This window comes from Aotus nancymaae, unplaced genomic scaffold (assembly GCF_030222135.1).
Source record: "Aotus nancymaae isolate 86718 unplaced genomic scaffold, 86718_ANA_hifiasm-v0.15.2.pri h1tg000020l, whole genome shotgun sequence".
Lineage (NCBI taxonomy): Eukaryota > Metazoa > Chordata > Mammalia > Primates > Aotidae > Aotus > Aotus nancymaae.
The window spans coordinates 56,541,656-56,560,139 of record NW_026988432.1 but is presented as its reverse complement, the minus strand read 5'-3'; the positions used below and the strand labels follow the sequence as shown (position 1 = coordinate 56,560,139).

The following is an 18,484-nucleotide window of genomic DNA, read 5'->3' as shown; positions in this document are numbered from 1 at the left end:
TGAGATTTTTTTTTTTTGGAGATGAAGTCTCTCTCTGTCACCCAGGCTGGAGTGCAGTGGCACAATTTCAGCTTACTGTTACCTTCTGCCTCCCGGGTTCAAGCAGTTCTCCTGCCTCAGCCTCCGGAATAACTGAGATTACAAGAAACGAAACAGGGCACCTGGCTTTTTTTTTTTTTTTTTTTTTTTAACTTTAGTAGAGACGGGGTTTCACCATGTTGGCCAGGCCGGTCTTGAACTCTTGACTAAAGTGATTCGCCAGCCTTGCCCTCCCAAAGTGCTGGGATTACATGCTTAAGCCACCACCCCTGGCCTTAAGCAGAGATTAAATTAGTGAGAATGACCTACCTATGTGCAATTCTGGGAAACAGCTTTCTAGAGAGTGAGAATAACAAATGCAAAATTTAGGAGATACAGGGAGACTAGGAAGTTTTGAGTTTTAGTGTGGAGACCAGTGTAAACAGAGGGGATAATTGTATTATATGGGATTGAAGAGTTAGGAGACTACAATTACTCAGGACCTCATAAACTCTGGTAGGGAGTTTAGGTTTTATTCAAAGCTAGGAAGAAACTACTGCAGAGATGAAGTAAAGGATTTGCATGATTGAATTTTCTTTTGAGAAAACTGACTGACGGCTGCGTGGAGAATGGATGGTAGGGAAGCTATACAGAAGCAGATGAGGAGACTAGCATTCTCAGTAGTTCCCCCAGCCCCAGTGAGAGATGACAAGGACTTAGGTTAGGGTAGCAACAGTGGAAATGGAAAGTAAATGATAAGTGTTTTAGAAGTAAAACTGATAGCACTAGTAATGGACTCCGCTTGAATACCTGATTAGATAGTAGGGACATTTACTTAGATAGGAAAGACTTGGGTAAATAAATACAGGTTAGAGGAGAAAAATCAAGAGCTTTGTTTTGTAATAAATTTTAAATGCTCATTAGACATTCAAGTAAAGATATAGGCCAGGTGCAGTGACTCACACCTCTAATCCCAGAACTTTGGGAGGCCAACTCAGGTGGATCACTTGAGGTCAGGAGTTTGAGACCAGCCTGGCCAACATGGTGAAACCCATCTCTACAAAAAATTAGCCAGGTGTGGAGGCACACGCCTGTAATCCCAGCTACTCACGAGGCTGAGGCAGGAGAATCACTTGAACTCAGGAGGCAGAGGTTACAGTGAACCAAGATCATGCCACTGCACTCCAGCTTGGGCAACAGAGAGAGACTCTGTCTCAAAAAAAAAAAAAAAAAAAAAAAAAAATTTGATCTGACAAGTCAGTGGAATTATATAGAATATATACATACTCAAATTAAGAATATCTTGGCCAAAGGATACAAAGTTTAGATAGGAGGAATAAGTTCAAGAAATCTATTGTAGAACACAGTTAATAACAATGTATTATATTCTTGAAAATAGCTAACAAATTTTTAATTGTTCTCATCACAAAAATGATATGTGATGCAATGCATATGTTAATTAGCTTGACTTAGCCATTCCACAGTGTATACATATTTCAAAGCATCATATTGTATACAATAAATATATATAATTTTTAAAAGAATATTAATATATTATGGAGTTTTTAACCAGAATACCTGCCTTGAATAATTTTAACACTGAAATGTCATACATGTTGTATACATCTGTTCTATTATTTGTTTTGTTTGCAAATAAGTTTGACTGTTCAGTTTGCAAATCTTTTTAAGCATCTGCACATAATGCTAAATATGAGTTTATTTTTTGAATTTATGCTTTATAATTCATATCAGCCATACCATTTATTTTATATTATTTTATTTTATTTTATATTTTTTTGAGACAGAGTCTCACTGTGTTGCCCAGGCTGGAGTGTAGTAGCGCAGTCTCGGCTCACGGCAACCTCCACCTCTGGGTTTCAAGTGATTCTCTTGCCTCAGCCTCCTGAGTAGCCGGGATTACAGGTGTGTGCCACCACGCCCAGCTAATTTTTGTATTTTTAGTAGAAATGGGTTTCACCATGTTTGCCAGGCTGATCTCTAACTCCTGGCCTCAAGTGATTCACCTGCCTCGGCCTCCCAAAGTTCTGAGATTACAGGTGTAAGCCACTGTCACTGTCTGAAACCATTTAACTTTTAAGACAAAACATGACTCTATCTTTGAGTTAAATATTAATAATTTTACTAAAACCGTAGTTTTACTGTTAATGATTAGATGCAATTGTTCATTCATTGTTTATACGAAGTGAAGAACAGCTCCGCACTAGTTTATAGTGCTCTTCAGTGCTTTTTCTATCAAAGAATTGATTTGAAATTTGACTACATTTCCAAGCCAGAGATGTTGCTAACCATGAGGCAAAATTAAATTTGTTAGCTGGGCACTGTGACTCACGTCTCCCAGCACTTTGGGAGGCCAAGGTGGGTGAACCACTTGCGGTCAGGAGTTGAAGACCAGCCTGGCTAACCCAGTGAAACCCTGTGTCTACTAAAAACAGAAAAAATTAACTAGATGTGGTAGCGCATGGCTGTAATCCCAGATACTTGGGAGGTTGAGGCATGAGAATCACTTGAACCCAGGAGGCAGGTTACAGTGAGCTGAGATCACACCACTGCACTCCAGCCTGGGGGACAGAGTAAGACTTTGTTTCAAAATGAAACAAAATTTAAAAACTTGTTTTTCCAAGTCTACAGAGTACAGTAGTTTCAGGCGGGGTGTGGTGGCTCACGCCTGTAATCCCAGCACTTTGGGAGGCCAAGGCAGGAGGATCACAACATCAGGAGTTTGAAACCAGCCTGACCAACATGGTGAAAACCCCGTCTCTTAAAAAAAGAAAAAAAAAATACAGTAGTTTCATGGAAGGTCTTCAGAGAATTTAAGACTAGTTATTGCTACCAGTTAGTGGGTTAGTGTTCCAGAACATAAAATATGATCGTGTTTCTCTGCTTTAAAATTCTTCAGTAGCTCTAACTTCTAAAAATAGTGTCTGAAAACTATGGAAAAAACTATCCCTAACTTTTTTTTTTTCTGGCAATAGTTCGTTCTTTCTGTTTTGTTAACTTAGCTGCATTATTTACCTTGATCTTTTTTCCCTCTGATAGGTGGTGTTACTATATTTGTGGCCTTGTATGATTATGAAGCTAGAACTACAGAAGACCTTTCATTTAAGAAGGGTGAAAGATTTCAAATAATTAACAATACGTAAGTGTCGTGACAATTTTGTGAGAGAAATACTGAGAGAAAGATTTTCTTTACACTGAAACCCCTGAGCTAGTTGATCCAGAGATGAGAGAGGTAGGGCATGGGCCTCCCACTGGGTTTAACGATGCATTGGCTGCTTTAGATGTAATTTGTAACACTGCTGCTGTAGCCCGAAGTTACTACTTCTACAATTTGTGCTGCTGTGGTTCTGCCATAAACAGTAGAGATTTAAGAATGAAGAGTTATTGAGGCAGGTGTATGTGAGTATATAGTTTAAAAAAAAAAACTTTATGAAGAGAATTCGATGCTCCTATTTTTCTAAGTACCAGATGGCTTAAAGATCTTATCTCATTCTTTTTCCTTTTTTTTTGAATTTGGTTCAATTCAAATCTTATCTCATTCTTAAAAAAAAAAAAAAAGCAAAGGGAAAAAGTTGGGTAAGAACCCATGTACTTTCCAGTTGATGAAATTAAGTTGTTTCTTTTTCCTTAGGTGACTTTTAGAGTTTTTATCTAGAAGTACACTGTAGAAAATTTGATGCTTGTTGTAGCAAATAGAAATTAGCAAGCATAATAACCACTTTGTAACTTCTCAAAATATATATTTATGATCTCTTTGTTTCCAGTCATATTTTCTTCCATCTTTGTTCCCATCTGCTACCAGTTATTGTTCCAGAACATAAAATGTGATCATATCCTTCTACTTTAAAATCATTCAGTACCTACCACTTGCCATCAAGTTAAAAGGAAAACAATGATAAGAGGTGTCATTCACTGAGAATTTGCTGTGTGCTTCTCCCCACTTTTAACTCTACCACCAGACATACTGAATTACTTGCAGTTTTCTGAGTATCCTGGAGTTTCTCATACTCTCATGCTTTCACACATACGTTTCTTTTTTTCTGGAATGTGATTTCTCATCTTTCCATTTCTTTCCTTTATTTAGCTAATCCTACTCACCCTTCAAAATATAGTTCATATGTCTCTTATCAAGGATACCTTTCCTTACATTCTTCCCCTCCTGCCTGGCCCAGTCCCTATCCCCTGCTGGATTAAGTATCTCTCTTAGGTGTTTATGTAGGACCCTGTGGAAATTTCAGTCATAGATCTCATCACATTTTGAATTATAGTTTGTCACTTGCTTGTCATTTTTTAGACCAATGGTTCTCAGCCTGGGGCAGAATCACCCAGGGGACATTTGGCAATATCCAGAGACATTTCTGGTTGTCACAGTTAGGGTGCTGCCACTGTCTTCTAGTGGGTAGAGTTCAGGAATGTTGGTAAACATCTTAAAATACACACAACAGCCTTCCACAACAAAGAATGATCAAGCGTAAGGAGTCAATAGAGCTGAAGTTGAAAAACCCAGCTCTAGACTATGAATTCCTTGAAGTCAAGGGCAGTCTTTTTACTTTTGTTTCCAGCACACTCTGTTCTAAAGTCTGTCACTTAGTAGGTATACAGTAAATGTTAGAATGAATCAATGAATGCTTAGCAGGATCGAATACAAGGTTTTCAGTTTGTATATCTGAAAGTGCTTAGTAGATAGGAGGAACCACAAACCAAGTGTATGATTTTCTAAATATTTGAATTACTGAGGGATTTTTCATTCATTTTCTGGAGAGCAAATTTACCTCAGGCATTTATAACATTTTAATTTAGACAGTACATTTTTAGTTTTTATCTCTGGTGACGCAAAACATGTATTTAATCTTTACTAACAAATCCCATATCTATCTTCCTATTTAAAGACTAATAATATTTGGTCTTTTTATATTAATTTTGAAAAGTGAGTGCTTATGTGTTACAAACCACATGTAGTTCTCATGTTCTGAATTGTAATTTAATTTTAGTCTTACTGGAATATTTCTAGATAACATTTTTATAAATATGCGTCACTCTAGAAATTCAGTTTTTTGTTTCTGGGTTTTTTTGAAATAGAGTTTTGCCCTTGTCACCCAGGCTGGAGTGCAGTGGCGTGATCTTGGCTGACTGTAAACTCCGCCTCCTAGGTTCAAGTGATTCTCCTACTTCAGTCTCCTTTGTAACTGGGATTACAGGCATGTGCCACCACACTCAGCTAATTTTTGTATTTTTAGTAGAAACAGAGTTTCACCATATTGGCCAGGCTGGTCACGAACTCCTGACCTCAGGTGATCCACCCACCTCGGCCTCCCAAAGTGCTGAGATTACAGGCGTGAGCCACCACACCGGGCCGGAAATTCAGTTTTTTTTGTTGTTGTTGTTGTGTTGTTTTGTTTTGTTTTGTTTTTAGAGGGAGTCTCGCTTTGTCGCCCAAGCTGGAGTGGCATGGTGTGATCCTGGCTCACTGCAACTTCTGCTTCTCAGGTTTAAGTGATTCTTTGGCCTCAGCCTCCTGAGTAGCTGGGACTATAGGTGTGCACCACCATGTTTGGCTACTTTTAGTATTTTTAGTAGAGACCGGGTTTCACCATGTTGACCAGGCTGGTCTTAGACTCCTGACCTAAGGTGATATGCCCACCTCAGCCTTCCAAAATGCAGGAATGACAGGCATGAGCCACCGTGCCTGGCCCAGAAATTCAGTGTTTAACTTTGTTGCTCATTGTTATTTGGCTACAGGAATGTTAGAGCATTTCAATTTTTCTCCTAAAATGAGTAAAAAAGAATATTACAATTTTATGTACTGTAAAAAGAAAAGCATTTGGCAATAAAGAATGAACTACTGATACGTGCTATAACCTAGATGAACCTTTTAAAAAAATGTCAAGTAAAAGAAGTCAGTTATAGAAGACCACGTAAATGTACATATTTCCATTTATATGAAGTGTATGCAGTGGGCATATCCATAGAGGCAGCATATTAGTGATTGACAGTGGTTGGAGGGAGTTGGGGGTGGGGAATGACTGCTAATGGGTACAGGGTTTCTTTTTGGAGTGATGAAAATATTCTAAAATTGATTGTAGTAATGGTTGTACAACTCTGTGAATATATTAAAAACTAGTGAATTGTACATCTTAAGTGGGGGAATTTTATGGCCTACAAATTACATCTTAAAGTGTAAAAAATAATAAAACAATCAAAACTGAGTAATTTGAAAGATTTATCTCCCAAATTGTTTTATTCACTATAGTCTGCCTAAGGTTGAAAGAATTATGTTAAAGAGATCTTGTAACTAAAAGTCTGTAGGGTTTTTGGGTTTTATTTGGAGCAGAAGTATGCAATTGTGCTTCCTTTAATTCATGTAACCTATTTTTTAGTATCATTCTTTGAGTTTAATTCTTTATCCAATGAACACATAAATAAAAAAGAAAGTAATACCCTTTGTTTACTTCAGATACAAGATAGCACTGCAGTATATTGTACTTTGGGCAATAGTCTACCTTGCTGTGATTGCTTTTTTGTGTGTTGCAGGGAAGGAGACTGGTGGGAAGCAAGATCAATCGCTACAGGAAGGAATGGTTATATCCCAAGCAATTATGTAGCGCCTGCAGATTCCATTCAGGCAGAAGAGTATGGCACTACTTCATATTTTATTAATTATTTTGATTTTAAAAATATTTTAATGCACATTCTCCTTAGCCACAACTTTACACACACAGAATTACAAATCAGGCTTAATACAGCTAATGTATCATATTAATAGATGTTACTTAAAAATTAATAACTAATGTCATAGTATTCGCTTAGAGTAGAATCATAAAAGAATCTGCATCAATCATATTTCTTTATGCTGAGTCTCTCTCCTTTATGTTTTCACTTAAGAAATATATACCTTGGAATTTAGATGGCAGATAAAAAAAATATATATACCTATAAACCTTTTGCATATTTTTCAGACTGTCTCACTTCAAAATTTTTCAGATTATCCCCATTCCCTGCCTTGACTTATTTTTTAACTTACAGTTTATGTATGGGGCTGTGTTGATAGGGATGGGTATATTCGTGTCTATATGCATACCATACGTATGACACAAAGACTTACATTCTTTTTTTTTTTTTTTGCAACAAGGTCTTGGCTCTATCACCCAGACTGGTTTGCAGTGGTGCAATCTCGACTCACTGCAACCTCTGCCTCCCGGGTTCAAGCAGTTTTCCTGCCTCAGCCTCCCAAATAGCTGGGTCTACAGGCATGTGCCACCATGCCCGGCTAATTTTTACGTCTTTGTTTGTTTGTTTGAGATAGAGTCTCAATTTGTTGCCCAGGCTGGAGTTCAGTGGCGTGTCGTCTCGGCTCTTTGCAACCTCTACCCCCAGGCATTCAAGCGATTCTCCTGCCTCAGCCTCCCAAGTAGCTGGGATTACAGGTGCCTGCCACCATGCCCAACTAATTTTTATATTTTTAGTAGAGGCAGGGTTTCACCATCTTGGCCAGGCTGGTCTTGAACTCCTGACCTCGTGATCCACCCGCCTCGGCCTCCCAAAGTGCTGGGATTACAGGTTGAGCCACCTTGCCCAGCCTTAGTTTTTATATCTTTAGTAGAGACGGGGTTTTGCCTGTTGGCAAGGATGGTCTTGAACTCCTGACCTCAGGTGATCCACCTGCCTCAGCCTCCCAGAGTGCTGGGATTACAGGCATGAGACACTGCACCCGGTCCAAAGACTTACATTCTTTGAAGTTTTACTATTTCAGAGATTTAATACCATTTTATGATTGCAAAAGTAATATGCCCATGGAAAAATAATTACCTTTGGTTAGTTTTGTATGACCATTAACTTCTTGAGTTAGGCACTTGCATTGTAGTTATGTAGGAAAGTATACTTTTCTTTTAGGAAGTACACGCTGAAGTATTTGAGGTAATAATTCAGCATGTTTGCAACTTAGAATTAGTTCAGAAAAAAAAAGCATATATATACATGCACACACATATATATATATAGAGAGAGAAAGAGTATGACAGTGAAATATTAACTGTTGGGGAACCTAGCTGTAGGGTTTATGTAGGGTGCATGGGAGTTTTGTGTCCTATTTTTCAACTTTTAAAAAGTCAAAATTCTCCTTCAGTGACATCCTACTTATAGGTCAAACCAGTTTATCTGGGATTCATAAACGCTGGTTTATTTTCATATTACAACACTAAACACAGGACCTTGCAGTGACAGGTGCTCTATCAATGTTTGTTTGCTTTTATTAATGATATGTAATGTGTCTCAATAACTCTTTATTCTTCTTTGGTGCTTCTTGCTTTCTGTTTTGTTCTTTTGTCTTTCTTCTCCAGTATTCTGTGAGGTCTTCCACAGTACACAGCAGACAGTGTTTTTTTGTTTTTTAAGATGGAGTTTTGCTCTGTTGCCAGGCTGGAGTGTAGTGGCGCAGTCTTGGCTCACTGCAACCTCTGACTCCCTGGTTCAAGCAATTTTCCTGCCTCAACCTCCTGAGTAGCTGGGATTGCAGGCATGTGGCACCATGCCCAGCTAATTTTTGTATTTTTAGTAAAGATGGGATTTCACCATTTTGGCCAGGATGGTCTTCATCTCCTGACCTCAGGAGATCCACCCACATCGGCTTCCCTAAGTGCTGGGATTACAGGTGTGAGCCACCACACCCGGCAACACTGCCTTTTTTTTTTTTTTTTTTTTTTCCCCACAAAACTTATAAATTAAACCCACACACATTTAGAGTTACTAATAATTTGGGTATGATACACTTGCATCTTACTGAATACAGATGATTGATGCTGTTACCAGGGCACCACTTCTGTTCTTCCTGTCATAGTCTTAATATTTCCATTTGTCACTGGCAGAAAGGATCTGTTATTTTGCTGTCTTTCCTTCTCCATTTACTGTTCTGTGACTGTCCGGTGGAGTTTTAAGAGATATATTGAGTAGTTAATAGATGGAAATACTATAAGAGTATATGCTAACAGTAATATTTATGATATTACTATTTAATAAAACTCTTACATTTTCCTATATTTTGAGCTGTGTTCTCTAGCTGTTCTTTGTCATCCAAACCTATCCCACTCCATTCTTACTGACACTTGTGTATAATTTTTCTGAACCTCATATTTTTCAATTCAAAACACAACTTTTTTCCAGATGGTATTTTGGCAAAATGGGGAGAAAAGATGCTGAAAGATTACTCCTGAATCCTGGAAATCAACGAGGTATTTTCTTAGTAAGAGAGAGTGAAACTACTAAAGGTATGAATATTGTTATACTAGTGTAAGTATAAAATTTCTTAGGGCAGTATTTTGAGAAAGATATAATGAAAATATTTATTTTCCACCCAGGTGCTTATTCCCTCTCTATTCGTGATTGGGATGAGGTGAGGGGTGACAATGTGAAGCACTACAAAATTAGGAAACTTGACAATGGTGGATACTATATCACAACCAGAGCACAATTTGATACTCTGCAGAAATTGGTAAAACACTACACAGGTATGTGAATATTTCAAAGGTAAAAATTATTTTCTCACATTCTAATTTATGAGAACAAAATCCATATCCTCATTTCTCTTAAGATTTAACACACTTATTTACACATAATACATTCCCAATAAATGTCTGTTGTATTCTAGTTTTAAAAGGAGGAACAGGTAATACTTAGTACTTGCATTGTGCTACTCAGATAATATGCTAAAATTAGACTGTCATCATTTGAGTCCTCATATCTTGCTGGCATAGTATTTACATTGGTGTTCATTTCACCACATATACATTCTGAAAATAAACATAAAAGCAAATATTTATGGATACTTAGTAAGTAAAACTAAACATTTAACAGAAATAACTGTGTCAGAAGGATTACCTTTCTCTGCATGGGCTGGATCACATAAGGTTTCCTAAAGTCTAAATCCAATGAAATTTGGTCTGATGATGCATTTTTCTTATCCTAGAAAATTAACCGATAGCAATTATAGACATTTTTGTCTTTCAAGGACCTCTGAAGGTATTTAATATTAGAATCTTCTGTCTCAAAATTTTTCATTACCAACTTGGCATATGAATGCGCCTGTAAGTCTTTACATGATTAATATTAGGAGAGGGGACGTTTCCATGGTAATTTCTTGAATGACAGCTAGCTGCCAACTGAGTCTATCAAGTCAACCAGCAGTCTTGACATTGATCAAGCATGTTACCAAGCAGTGGCATCACTTGTAATTGCTTTTGTTAGAATGTGAATTTATGTGGTTATTTAGTGAGAATAGCAGGGAGTATGTTTCATTTACAATAAGAAAGATTGTATAAGCAGAATTCACAAGTCAAGCAGTTATGAATCTAGGGTTCCCTGACTTTGTGTCTCCCTTATTTAAAAAATTGGTCTCCTGCTAGGCATGGTGGCTTGTGCCCTTAATCCCAGCTACTGAGGCCAGGAGTTCAAGAACAGCCTGGGAAACATAGCGAGACTGCATCTCTTTAAAAAAAAAAAAAAAAAAAAAAAAACAGGCTGGGCACGGTGGCTCACACCTGTAATCCCACCACTTTGGGAGGCCAAAGCAGGCACATCAGTTGAGGTCAGGAGTTAAAGACCAGCCTGGGCAAGATGACAAAACCCTGTCTTTACTAAGAATACAAAAAATTTAGCCAGGCGTGGTGGTGTGTGCCTGTAGTCCCAGCTACTCCAGAGGCTGAGACAGAAGAATCGCTTGAACCTGTGAGGTGGAGGTTGCAGTGAGCTGAGATCACACTACTGCACTCCAGCCTGGGCGACAGAGTGAGACTCCATCTCAAAAAAAAAAAAAAAACCAGTCTCCTAAGTGAACTTTTTTTCTTGATTTTTGGTATGCCTCTTACAAATTTGTGGCTATTAGAGGTAACGTTTAATGATAGCATTCTCTTTGAGAATTAATAAAGCCCAGTGTACAAAGGCAGAACTTTGGAAGCAGACAGACCTGGATTTGAATCCCGTCTCTACCACTTACTAACTTCAGGACCTTGGGGGAAAAGTTGCATAGGTTTTCAAAGCTATATTTATATGAGATATTTGTAAAATGCTAATTTAGCACAATACTGGAGCATACTAAGCATTTAGTAAATAATAATTAAGGCCGGGTGTGATTGCTCACTCCAGTAATCCCAGCACTTTGGAAAGCTGAGACCGGCAGATTATTTGAGGTCAGGAGTTCGAGACCAGCCCAATGTGGAGAAACCCCATTGTATCTCTAAAAATACAAAATTAGCCTGGTGTAGTGGCACATGCCTGTAGTTCCAACTACTCTGGAGGCTGAAGCAGGAGAATCGCTTGAACCTAGGAGGCAGAGGTTGCAGTGAGCAGAGATTGTGCCATTGCACTCCAGCCTGGGCAACAAGAGCAAAACTCTGTCTCAAAATAATAATAACTTAAAAATATATTTTACAAAATGTTGCATTTATGTATACTTCATGTTTTGCCTCTTATGGAGAACTCCCTTTTTGTTTTGTGTTTTTAGAGTAAAGCTTGAAAGGACTTCTGTTTTTGTTTTTCTACAGTTTAAACTTATTAAAACATTGATACATTATATACGCCTTAATTTTTGTAATTGATTTTACAATGTAGTTTATTCATTTATCTAGAACATGCTGATGGTTTATGCCACAAGTTAACCACTGTATGTCCAACTGTGAAACCTCAGACTCAAGGTCTAGCAAAAGATGCTTGGGAAATCCCTCGAGAATCTTTGCGACTAGAGGTTAAACTAGGACAAGGATGTTTTGGCGAAGTGTGGATGGGTAAGAAACCTGAATTTTTGTTTTCTGTCATTGTTTAGCTATGGATTAAAGTGCCACAATTTATGATAAAATATGTTTCAATATTTAAGATAACTGCAGTTTACTGAAGTTTGGTCTAAAATCCTTTAAAATATAAATTCATAAAATGTGTTGTTTCTTTAGGAACGTGGAATGGAACCACAAAAGTAGCAATCAAAACACTAAAACCAGGTACAATGATGCCAGAAGCTTTTCTTCAAGAAGCTCAGATCATGAAAAAATTAAGACATGATAAACTTGTTCCACTATATGCTGTTGTTTCTGAAGAGCCAATTTACATTGTCACTGAATTTATGTCAAAAGGTATGCATGTATTAGTATCTTTTTGGATATTCATGTTGACAATTTTTATAAGTCTTTATTTCTGTTTGTATGCATGTAGACTTGCCATATACTGTTTTCTGATTTAAGACTTTAATGTAGACATTTGAATAGAAGAAACCTGACACTTTATTAATGGAATAGTTAGCGATTATTCAGTTATTCCAGAGGATAGTGTGATGTTTAAAAGAAATAGTAGATAGGCTAAATTAATTAAGTTTGACTAAAAGAAATGGAAAAGCTAGAAAGGTAAAAATAGAAAATGTTTGTACACATTTAATTAAAATGATAAAATCAGAAAGAAACTTGTATTTTTAGTACTAAAGCAAAGAAAGAAATTAGGTAAAGTTAAAATAATATAAACATATTCCCAATATTCAGGACTTCTAAGAACTTTCTTCCCAACTACTTTTTTTTTTTTTTTAATAGAGATAGGGGTCTCAACTATGTTGCCCAGGCTGGTCTCGAACTCCTGGCTCAAAGCATTCCTCCCTTTTCGGCCTCCCAAGGTGCTAGGATTACTGGCATGAGCCATTGTGCCCAGCCTCCCCACTACTTTCTTCCCCCACACCCTCTACCACCAGACAGTCTCCCTCTGTCACCAAGCTGGAGTGCAGTGTCAGGATCTTGGCTCACTGCTCTCTCCACCTCCCGGGCTCAAGCGATTCTCTTGCCTCAGCCTCCTGAATAGCTGGGATTGCAGGCGCCCGCCACCACACCCAGCTTAATTTTTGTAGGTTTTTTTTTTTTTTTTTTTTTTTTTTTGAGACGGAGTTTCGCTCTTATTACCCAGGCTGGAGTGCAATAGCACGATCTCGGCTCACCGCAACCTCCGCCTCCTGGGTTCAGGCAATTCTCCTGCCTCAGCCTCCTGAGTAGCTAGGATTACAGGCACGTGCCACCATGCCCAGCTAATTTTTTGTATTTTTAGTAGAGACGGGGTTTCACCATATTGACCAGGATGGTCTCGATCTCTTGACCTCGTGATCCGCCCGCCTCGGCCTCCCAAAGTGCTGGGATAATTTTTGTAGTTTTTGTAGAGAGGAAGTTTGACCATGTTGGCCAGGATGGTCTCCATATCCTGATCTCGTGATCCACCGGCCTCGGCCTCCCAAAGTGCTAGGAGTGAGTCACCACACTTGACCCTCCCCCCTACTTTCAATGAAAATTTCTTAATTTTCCTAAACTCCAGACCACAAGATGGGCTGGGCTCTTCAGTAACAGGGTTAGTTAGGGGGGGAGGAGGAAGAAAAGATTGATGCTCTTTCCTCTTTTCCCTGTGCAAATGATACTTTAGAAGAGGAACTAGTAAGTAAGAAGATAAGCTGACAGGCGTGATTTTTATCTACTTGATTTGATCTACTTTATTACTGTTATTTTTACTCTTGAATCAGTAATACGCAGTAGTCACTATGTCACCTTCTCCAGTAGTCTACCTTGACCAGTGATGTAGTTCCATCTAGTGGTGACATGGACAACTACAAGTTACATGTTTGCTATAGGAAAATTTTTCCCCTCAAAGGGACTAAAACCAAAAGTTAAGAAATGATACAGCCTGTTAATTGATAGCCAGAACACACCTAAAAACCCAAAGCACCTGGCGCTCTTTGGAAGGAATGTCTACTGCAAACAGTTGCCAAATATGGTATTTGTTTGTTTGCTTGTTTTTTCTTTTTGTTTTTGTGAGATGGGGTCTTAACTCTATCCCCCATGGTGGAGTGCAGTGGTGCGGTCACAGTTCTCTGTAGCCTCCACCCCCCTGGGCTCAAGTGGTCCTCTCATGTCAGCTTCCCAAGTAGCTGGGATTACAGGTGCATGCCACCACACCCAGCTAATCTTTGTATTTTTGTGCAGATAAGGTTTCACCATGTTTCTCAGGCTGGTTTGGAACTCCTGGGCTCAAGCGATCAGCCTGCCTTGGCCTCCCAAAGTGCTGGGATTACAGGTGTGAGCCACCACACCCAGCCCAAATATGCCCTTCCAAAGAGTACATTAGATGAACCAGAAAGGAAGGGAGGGCCAGGCATGGTGACTGGGCAACATAGCAAACATGGTGAAACTCCTTCTCTACAAAAATACAAAATTAACAGGGCATGGTGGCACACAGATGTAGTACTCCTGAGTACTCCTGTACTCAGGAGGCTGAGGCATGAGGATCGCTTGAGTCCAGGAGGTTGGGGCCACAGTCGGCTGTGATTGTGTCACTGTACTCCATCTGGGGTGACAAAATGAGATCCTGTCTCAAAAAAAAAAAAAAAAGTAAGAGAGATAGTACTCAGGAGGCTGAGGCATGAGGATCGCTTGAGTCCAGGAGGTTGGGGCCACAGTCGGCTGTGATTGTGTCACTGTACTCCATCTGGGGTGACAAAATGAGATCCTGTCTCAAAAAAAAAAAAAAGTAAGAGAGAAAAGGACAAGGAAAATGTTTAAATCAAGATATTAGGAGCAGGCTAGGCGTGGTGGCTCATGCCTCTAATCCCAGCACTTTGGCAGGCTGAAGCAGACAGATTACTTGAGGTCAGGAGTTTGATCCCAGCCTGGCCAACATAGTGAAACCTGTCTCTACTAAAAATACAAAAAATAGTTGGGTGTGGTGGCTCATGCCTGTAGTTCCAGCTGCTTGGAAGGCTGAGGCATGAGAATGGCTTGAGCCAGGGAAGCAGAGGTTGCAGTGAGCCAAGATGACACCTCTGCACTCCAGCCTGGGTGACTGAGCAAGACTCCATTTCAAATAAATAAATAAAGACTTTAACAATTAAAAAAAAAAGATATTGGGAGCATAAGAAATACAATGACGGTAAGCCTAATAGTCCATTTAGCTTTGTATATTAATCTTAAGAATTAATTGGGAGAACATGATAGAATTATATGTTGTCAGACCACTGGGTAGGATTATTTCCAGGCGGGAGAGATTTAGAATACAAGATAACAAAAGTCCTTTGTATTTTTAAAACTCTTTATCTGTCCAAACTCATTGATTGCCCCGTGCACTCCAGCATAAACCCACTGTTCTGCTGTTTGTTTCCCTTATTTTCTTCATGTTTTTTCTTTCACCTGGAATTCACATAACTTGTTAGTAGCAGAACCAGTATTAGAACTAGCTACATAACTCTCAGTCCAATGCTGTCCTGTATTGGTCTCCCTAGCTCTGAACCAGTCCACCAACTACACTTCCCCAATCCAGTTTATGGTCAGGCATTCCATTTAGTTGTCATTTCTGTTTAGTCTCCTTTAATGTAGTCATTCCTCAACCTTCCTCTGTCTTCCATAGCATTGCTACTTCTGAAGAGAATAGACCACTTTTATGTTTTAAATGTGCCTTAATTTGGGTTTGTGTCATGTTTTCTCTTGATTAAATTCAAGTACATGGTAAGCTTTTAACAAGTAATAGAGATGCCATGATCAGACTTCTTTTCTAGCCTTTTTCTTTGCTGTTATTCATAGTACTTTGCAGTTCCAGAGGAAGTTGGTCAGGGAAGTAGTTCCACCGCAACTCATTTAGCCACCTATATTTAGTTTTAACTGCCCCCAAGATATTCCTAGTTGTCTGAATTCTTGATTGAGATTTACTTAAAAATATGTAAGTATTTAATACTATTTTTTGAATCAGAATTGGGATATTGATCAAAGTAAAAAATGCCTCTTGTCAGGTAAAGTTGATGCATTTTCTTTTTGCATATGTTATCAGGAGAAGTTTTCAAAATTTCAGCTTAGAAACCTCTTCTAGGAGCTAGATAATTATTTGGAAACTCCAAAACTGCACAAAATTTTAAAAAATGAAAAGCTAAGAAGTTTTGTGTTGTGATTCCAGGTGGAGGAGTATTCATTTCAATCCTAATATAAGATTTGCTTGTTTTGTATGATTATCTTGCTGTCTCTTACAGGAAGCTTACTAGATTTCCTTAAGGAAGGAGATGGAAAGTATTTGAAGCTTCCACAACTAGTTGATATGGCTGCTCAGGTATCTGTATATATACATGTATCCGTTTGAACCGAAAGTATATATTAAGATATGGAATAATTTTAGCAGAATATTATAGTTTATATAGTGAAACAGTGGAATTTTATTTTTTATTTTTTATTTTTTTAGAGACAGAGTCTCATCTGTCACTCAAGGTGGAATGCAGTGGTGCACTGATAGCTTCCTGCTTGAAGAGCCTTGAATTATTGGGCTCAAGCAGTCCTCTTGCCTCAGCCTCCTGAGTAGCTGGGACTACAGGCACAGGCCACCATGCCCGCCTAATTAAAAAAAAATTTGTTCTGTAGACACAAGGATGTCTCTGTGTTACTTAGTCTGGTCTCAAACTCCTTGGCTCCAAGCATTGTCCCACTTCAGCTTCCCAAAGTGTTGGGATTACCTGGCCAAATGGAATTTTAGAACTGGCAAGAATATTAGAGATAATCCAATGTGAGCTCTTAATGTTACAGATTAATGAAGTATCAAAAGACCAGTGGTATCTAAAATTCACATAACTTGTTGGTAACAGAATCAGTATTAGAACCAGTTATATAACTCTCAGTCCAGTGCCAGTCTGGTATTACACCGCTTTTTAGAAAATGGATGTTTCCACAGATGTAAAGTCTATATGTATTTATATTTTAACAGACAATTTTAAGAAAATTAAAATGAATGAATGCTGTTCCAAAGAAAATATTAGTAATCTAAAGCGTATGCTGAATTTTTTATTTACTTTAGTCCAACACAAGAATTATACAGTTTAAAATGGGACATTTTTACTCTTCTGACTTTGTTTTAAATATACAGTGAAAACTATTAAAAGTTTCTCTTCAGATACGTGGTAGGTATTTGAGAGGCCTTATTATTGGCTTTGGTTGACATGCTGGTTTTGGAATCTAACCTCTTAGCATCCAAATGTCCACAGAATCTGACAATTTAGAGAAATTTTATACTGAGAAACTATACATAGACGACAGGCATATGCCAGGCCGGTTCATGCCTCTAAGTTAGACACTCTGTGGTAGGGGAGGTTGGCAATCCATTTTTGTTTTTAAAAAAAAAAAAAAAAAAAGTTTTAGATTTTGTGAGCCACATCCAATCTGTCATACTTTTTTCTTTTTACAACCCTTTAAAAATGTAAAAACCAGGCTGTGTGCGAGATGGCTCATGCCTGTAATCTCAGCACTTTTTGGGGCCAGGGCATCATGGTGAAACTCTATCTCTACAAAAAAAAAAAAAATGCAAACATTAGCTGGTCATGGTGGCACATGCCTGAAGTCCCAGCTACTCAGTAGGCTGAGGTGGGAAAATTGTTTGAGCCCAGGAGATGGAGGTTGCGGTAAGCCAAGATTGCACCCCTACACTCCAGCCTGGGTGACAGAGTGAAACCCCTGTCTCAGTCAATCAGTAAAATGTAAAAGACATTTTTAGTTCTCTGGCCATGCAAAAATAGAATGCAGGCCACATCTTAGATTGTGATGGTCATCTTAGATTGTGCTTCATAGGTACCTTGATGAGCTTGTGTCCAGAGGCACTAAATAACCTTGTGATTTATCTCTTCTCCTAACTACTAACACAAAGGACATTAGGATATTATGTTGCTAATGGTGACTAGATATACTAGGAGGGTTAATCTTGCTCTTTAGAGTAATGTCAGATTTTTTTTTCTTTTTTTCTTTTTGTTTTTCCTTCTTTTTTTTTTGAGACGCAGACTTCTTCTGTTGCCCAGGATGTAGTGCAGTGGCGCAGTCTCGGCTCACTGCAACCTCTGTCTCCTGGGTTCAAGCGATTCTCTTGCCTCAGCTTCCTGAGTAGCTGGGAGTACAGGCATGCACCACCACCATGCCCAGCTGATGTTTGTATTTTTAGTAGAGACAGGATTTTGCCATGTTGGTCAGGCTGGTCTTGAACTCCTGACCTCAAGTGATCTGCCTACCTCAACCTCCCAAAGTGCTGGGATTATAGGTGTGAGCCACCACACCCAATCAGTGTTAGATTTTTGAAATCTGAATTTAACCTGCTTTTTTTTTTTTTTGAGACGGAGTTTCACTCTTGTTACCCAAGCTGGAGTGCAATGGCGCGATCTCGGCTCACCGCAACCTCCGCCTCCTGGGTTCAGGCAATTCTCCTGCCTCAGCCTCCTGAGTAGCTGGGATTACAGGCACGTGCCACCATGCCCAGCTAATTTTTTGTATTTTTAGTAGAGACGGGGTTTCACCATGTTGACCAGGATGGTCTCAATCTCTTGACCTCGTGATCCACCCACCTCGGCCTTCTAAAGTGCTGGGATTACAGGTGTGAGCCAACCTGCATTTTTTTTTTTTTTTTTTGAGACAATCTCTGTTGCCAGGCACCAGGC

At 38.8% G+C, this 18,484-nt stretch overlaps 1 protein-coding gene across 1 annotated transcript in view; it reads left to right on the top strand.

The window, feature by feature from the left end:
• YES1 (YES proto-oncogene 1, Src family tyrosine kinase) overlaps positions 1–18,484 on the top strand; it is a 102,711-nt gene that overhangs the window by 69,320 nt on the left and 14,907 nt on the right. Inside the window, exons 3-9 of the mRNA XM_064379360.1 lie at positions 3,076–3,175; positions 6,568–6,666; positions 9,193–9,296; positions 9,387–9,536; positions 11,652–11,807; positions 11,970–12,149; positions 16,052–16,128. Coding sequence (XP_064235430.1) covers positions 3,076–3,175; positions 6,568–6,666; positions 9,193–9,296; positions 9,387–9,536; positions 11,652–11,807; positions 11,970–12,149; positions 16,052–16,128 — 866 coding nt within the window. The remainder of the gene's footprint in view (positions 1–3,075; positions 3,176–6,567; positions 6,667–9,192; positions 9,297–9,386; positions 9,537–11,651; positions 11,808–11,969; positions 12,150–16,051; positions 16,129–18,484) is intronic.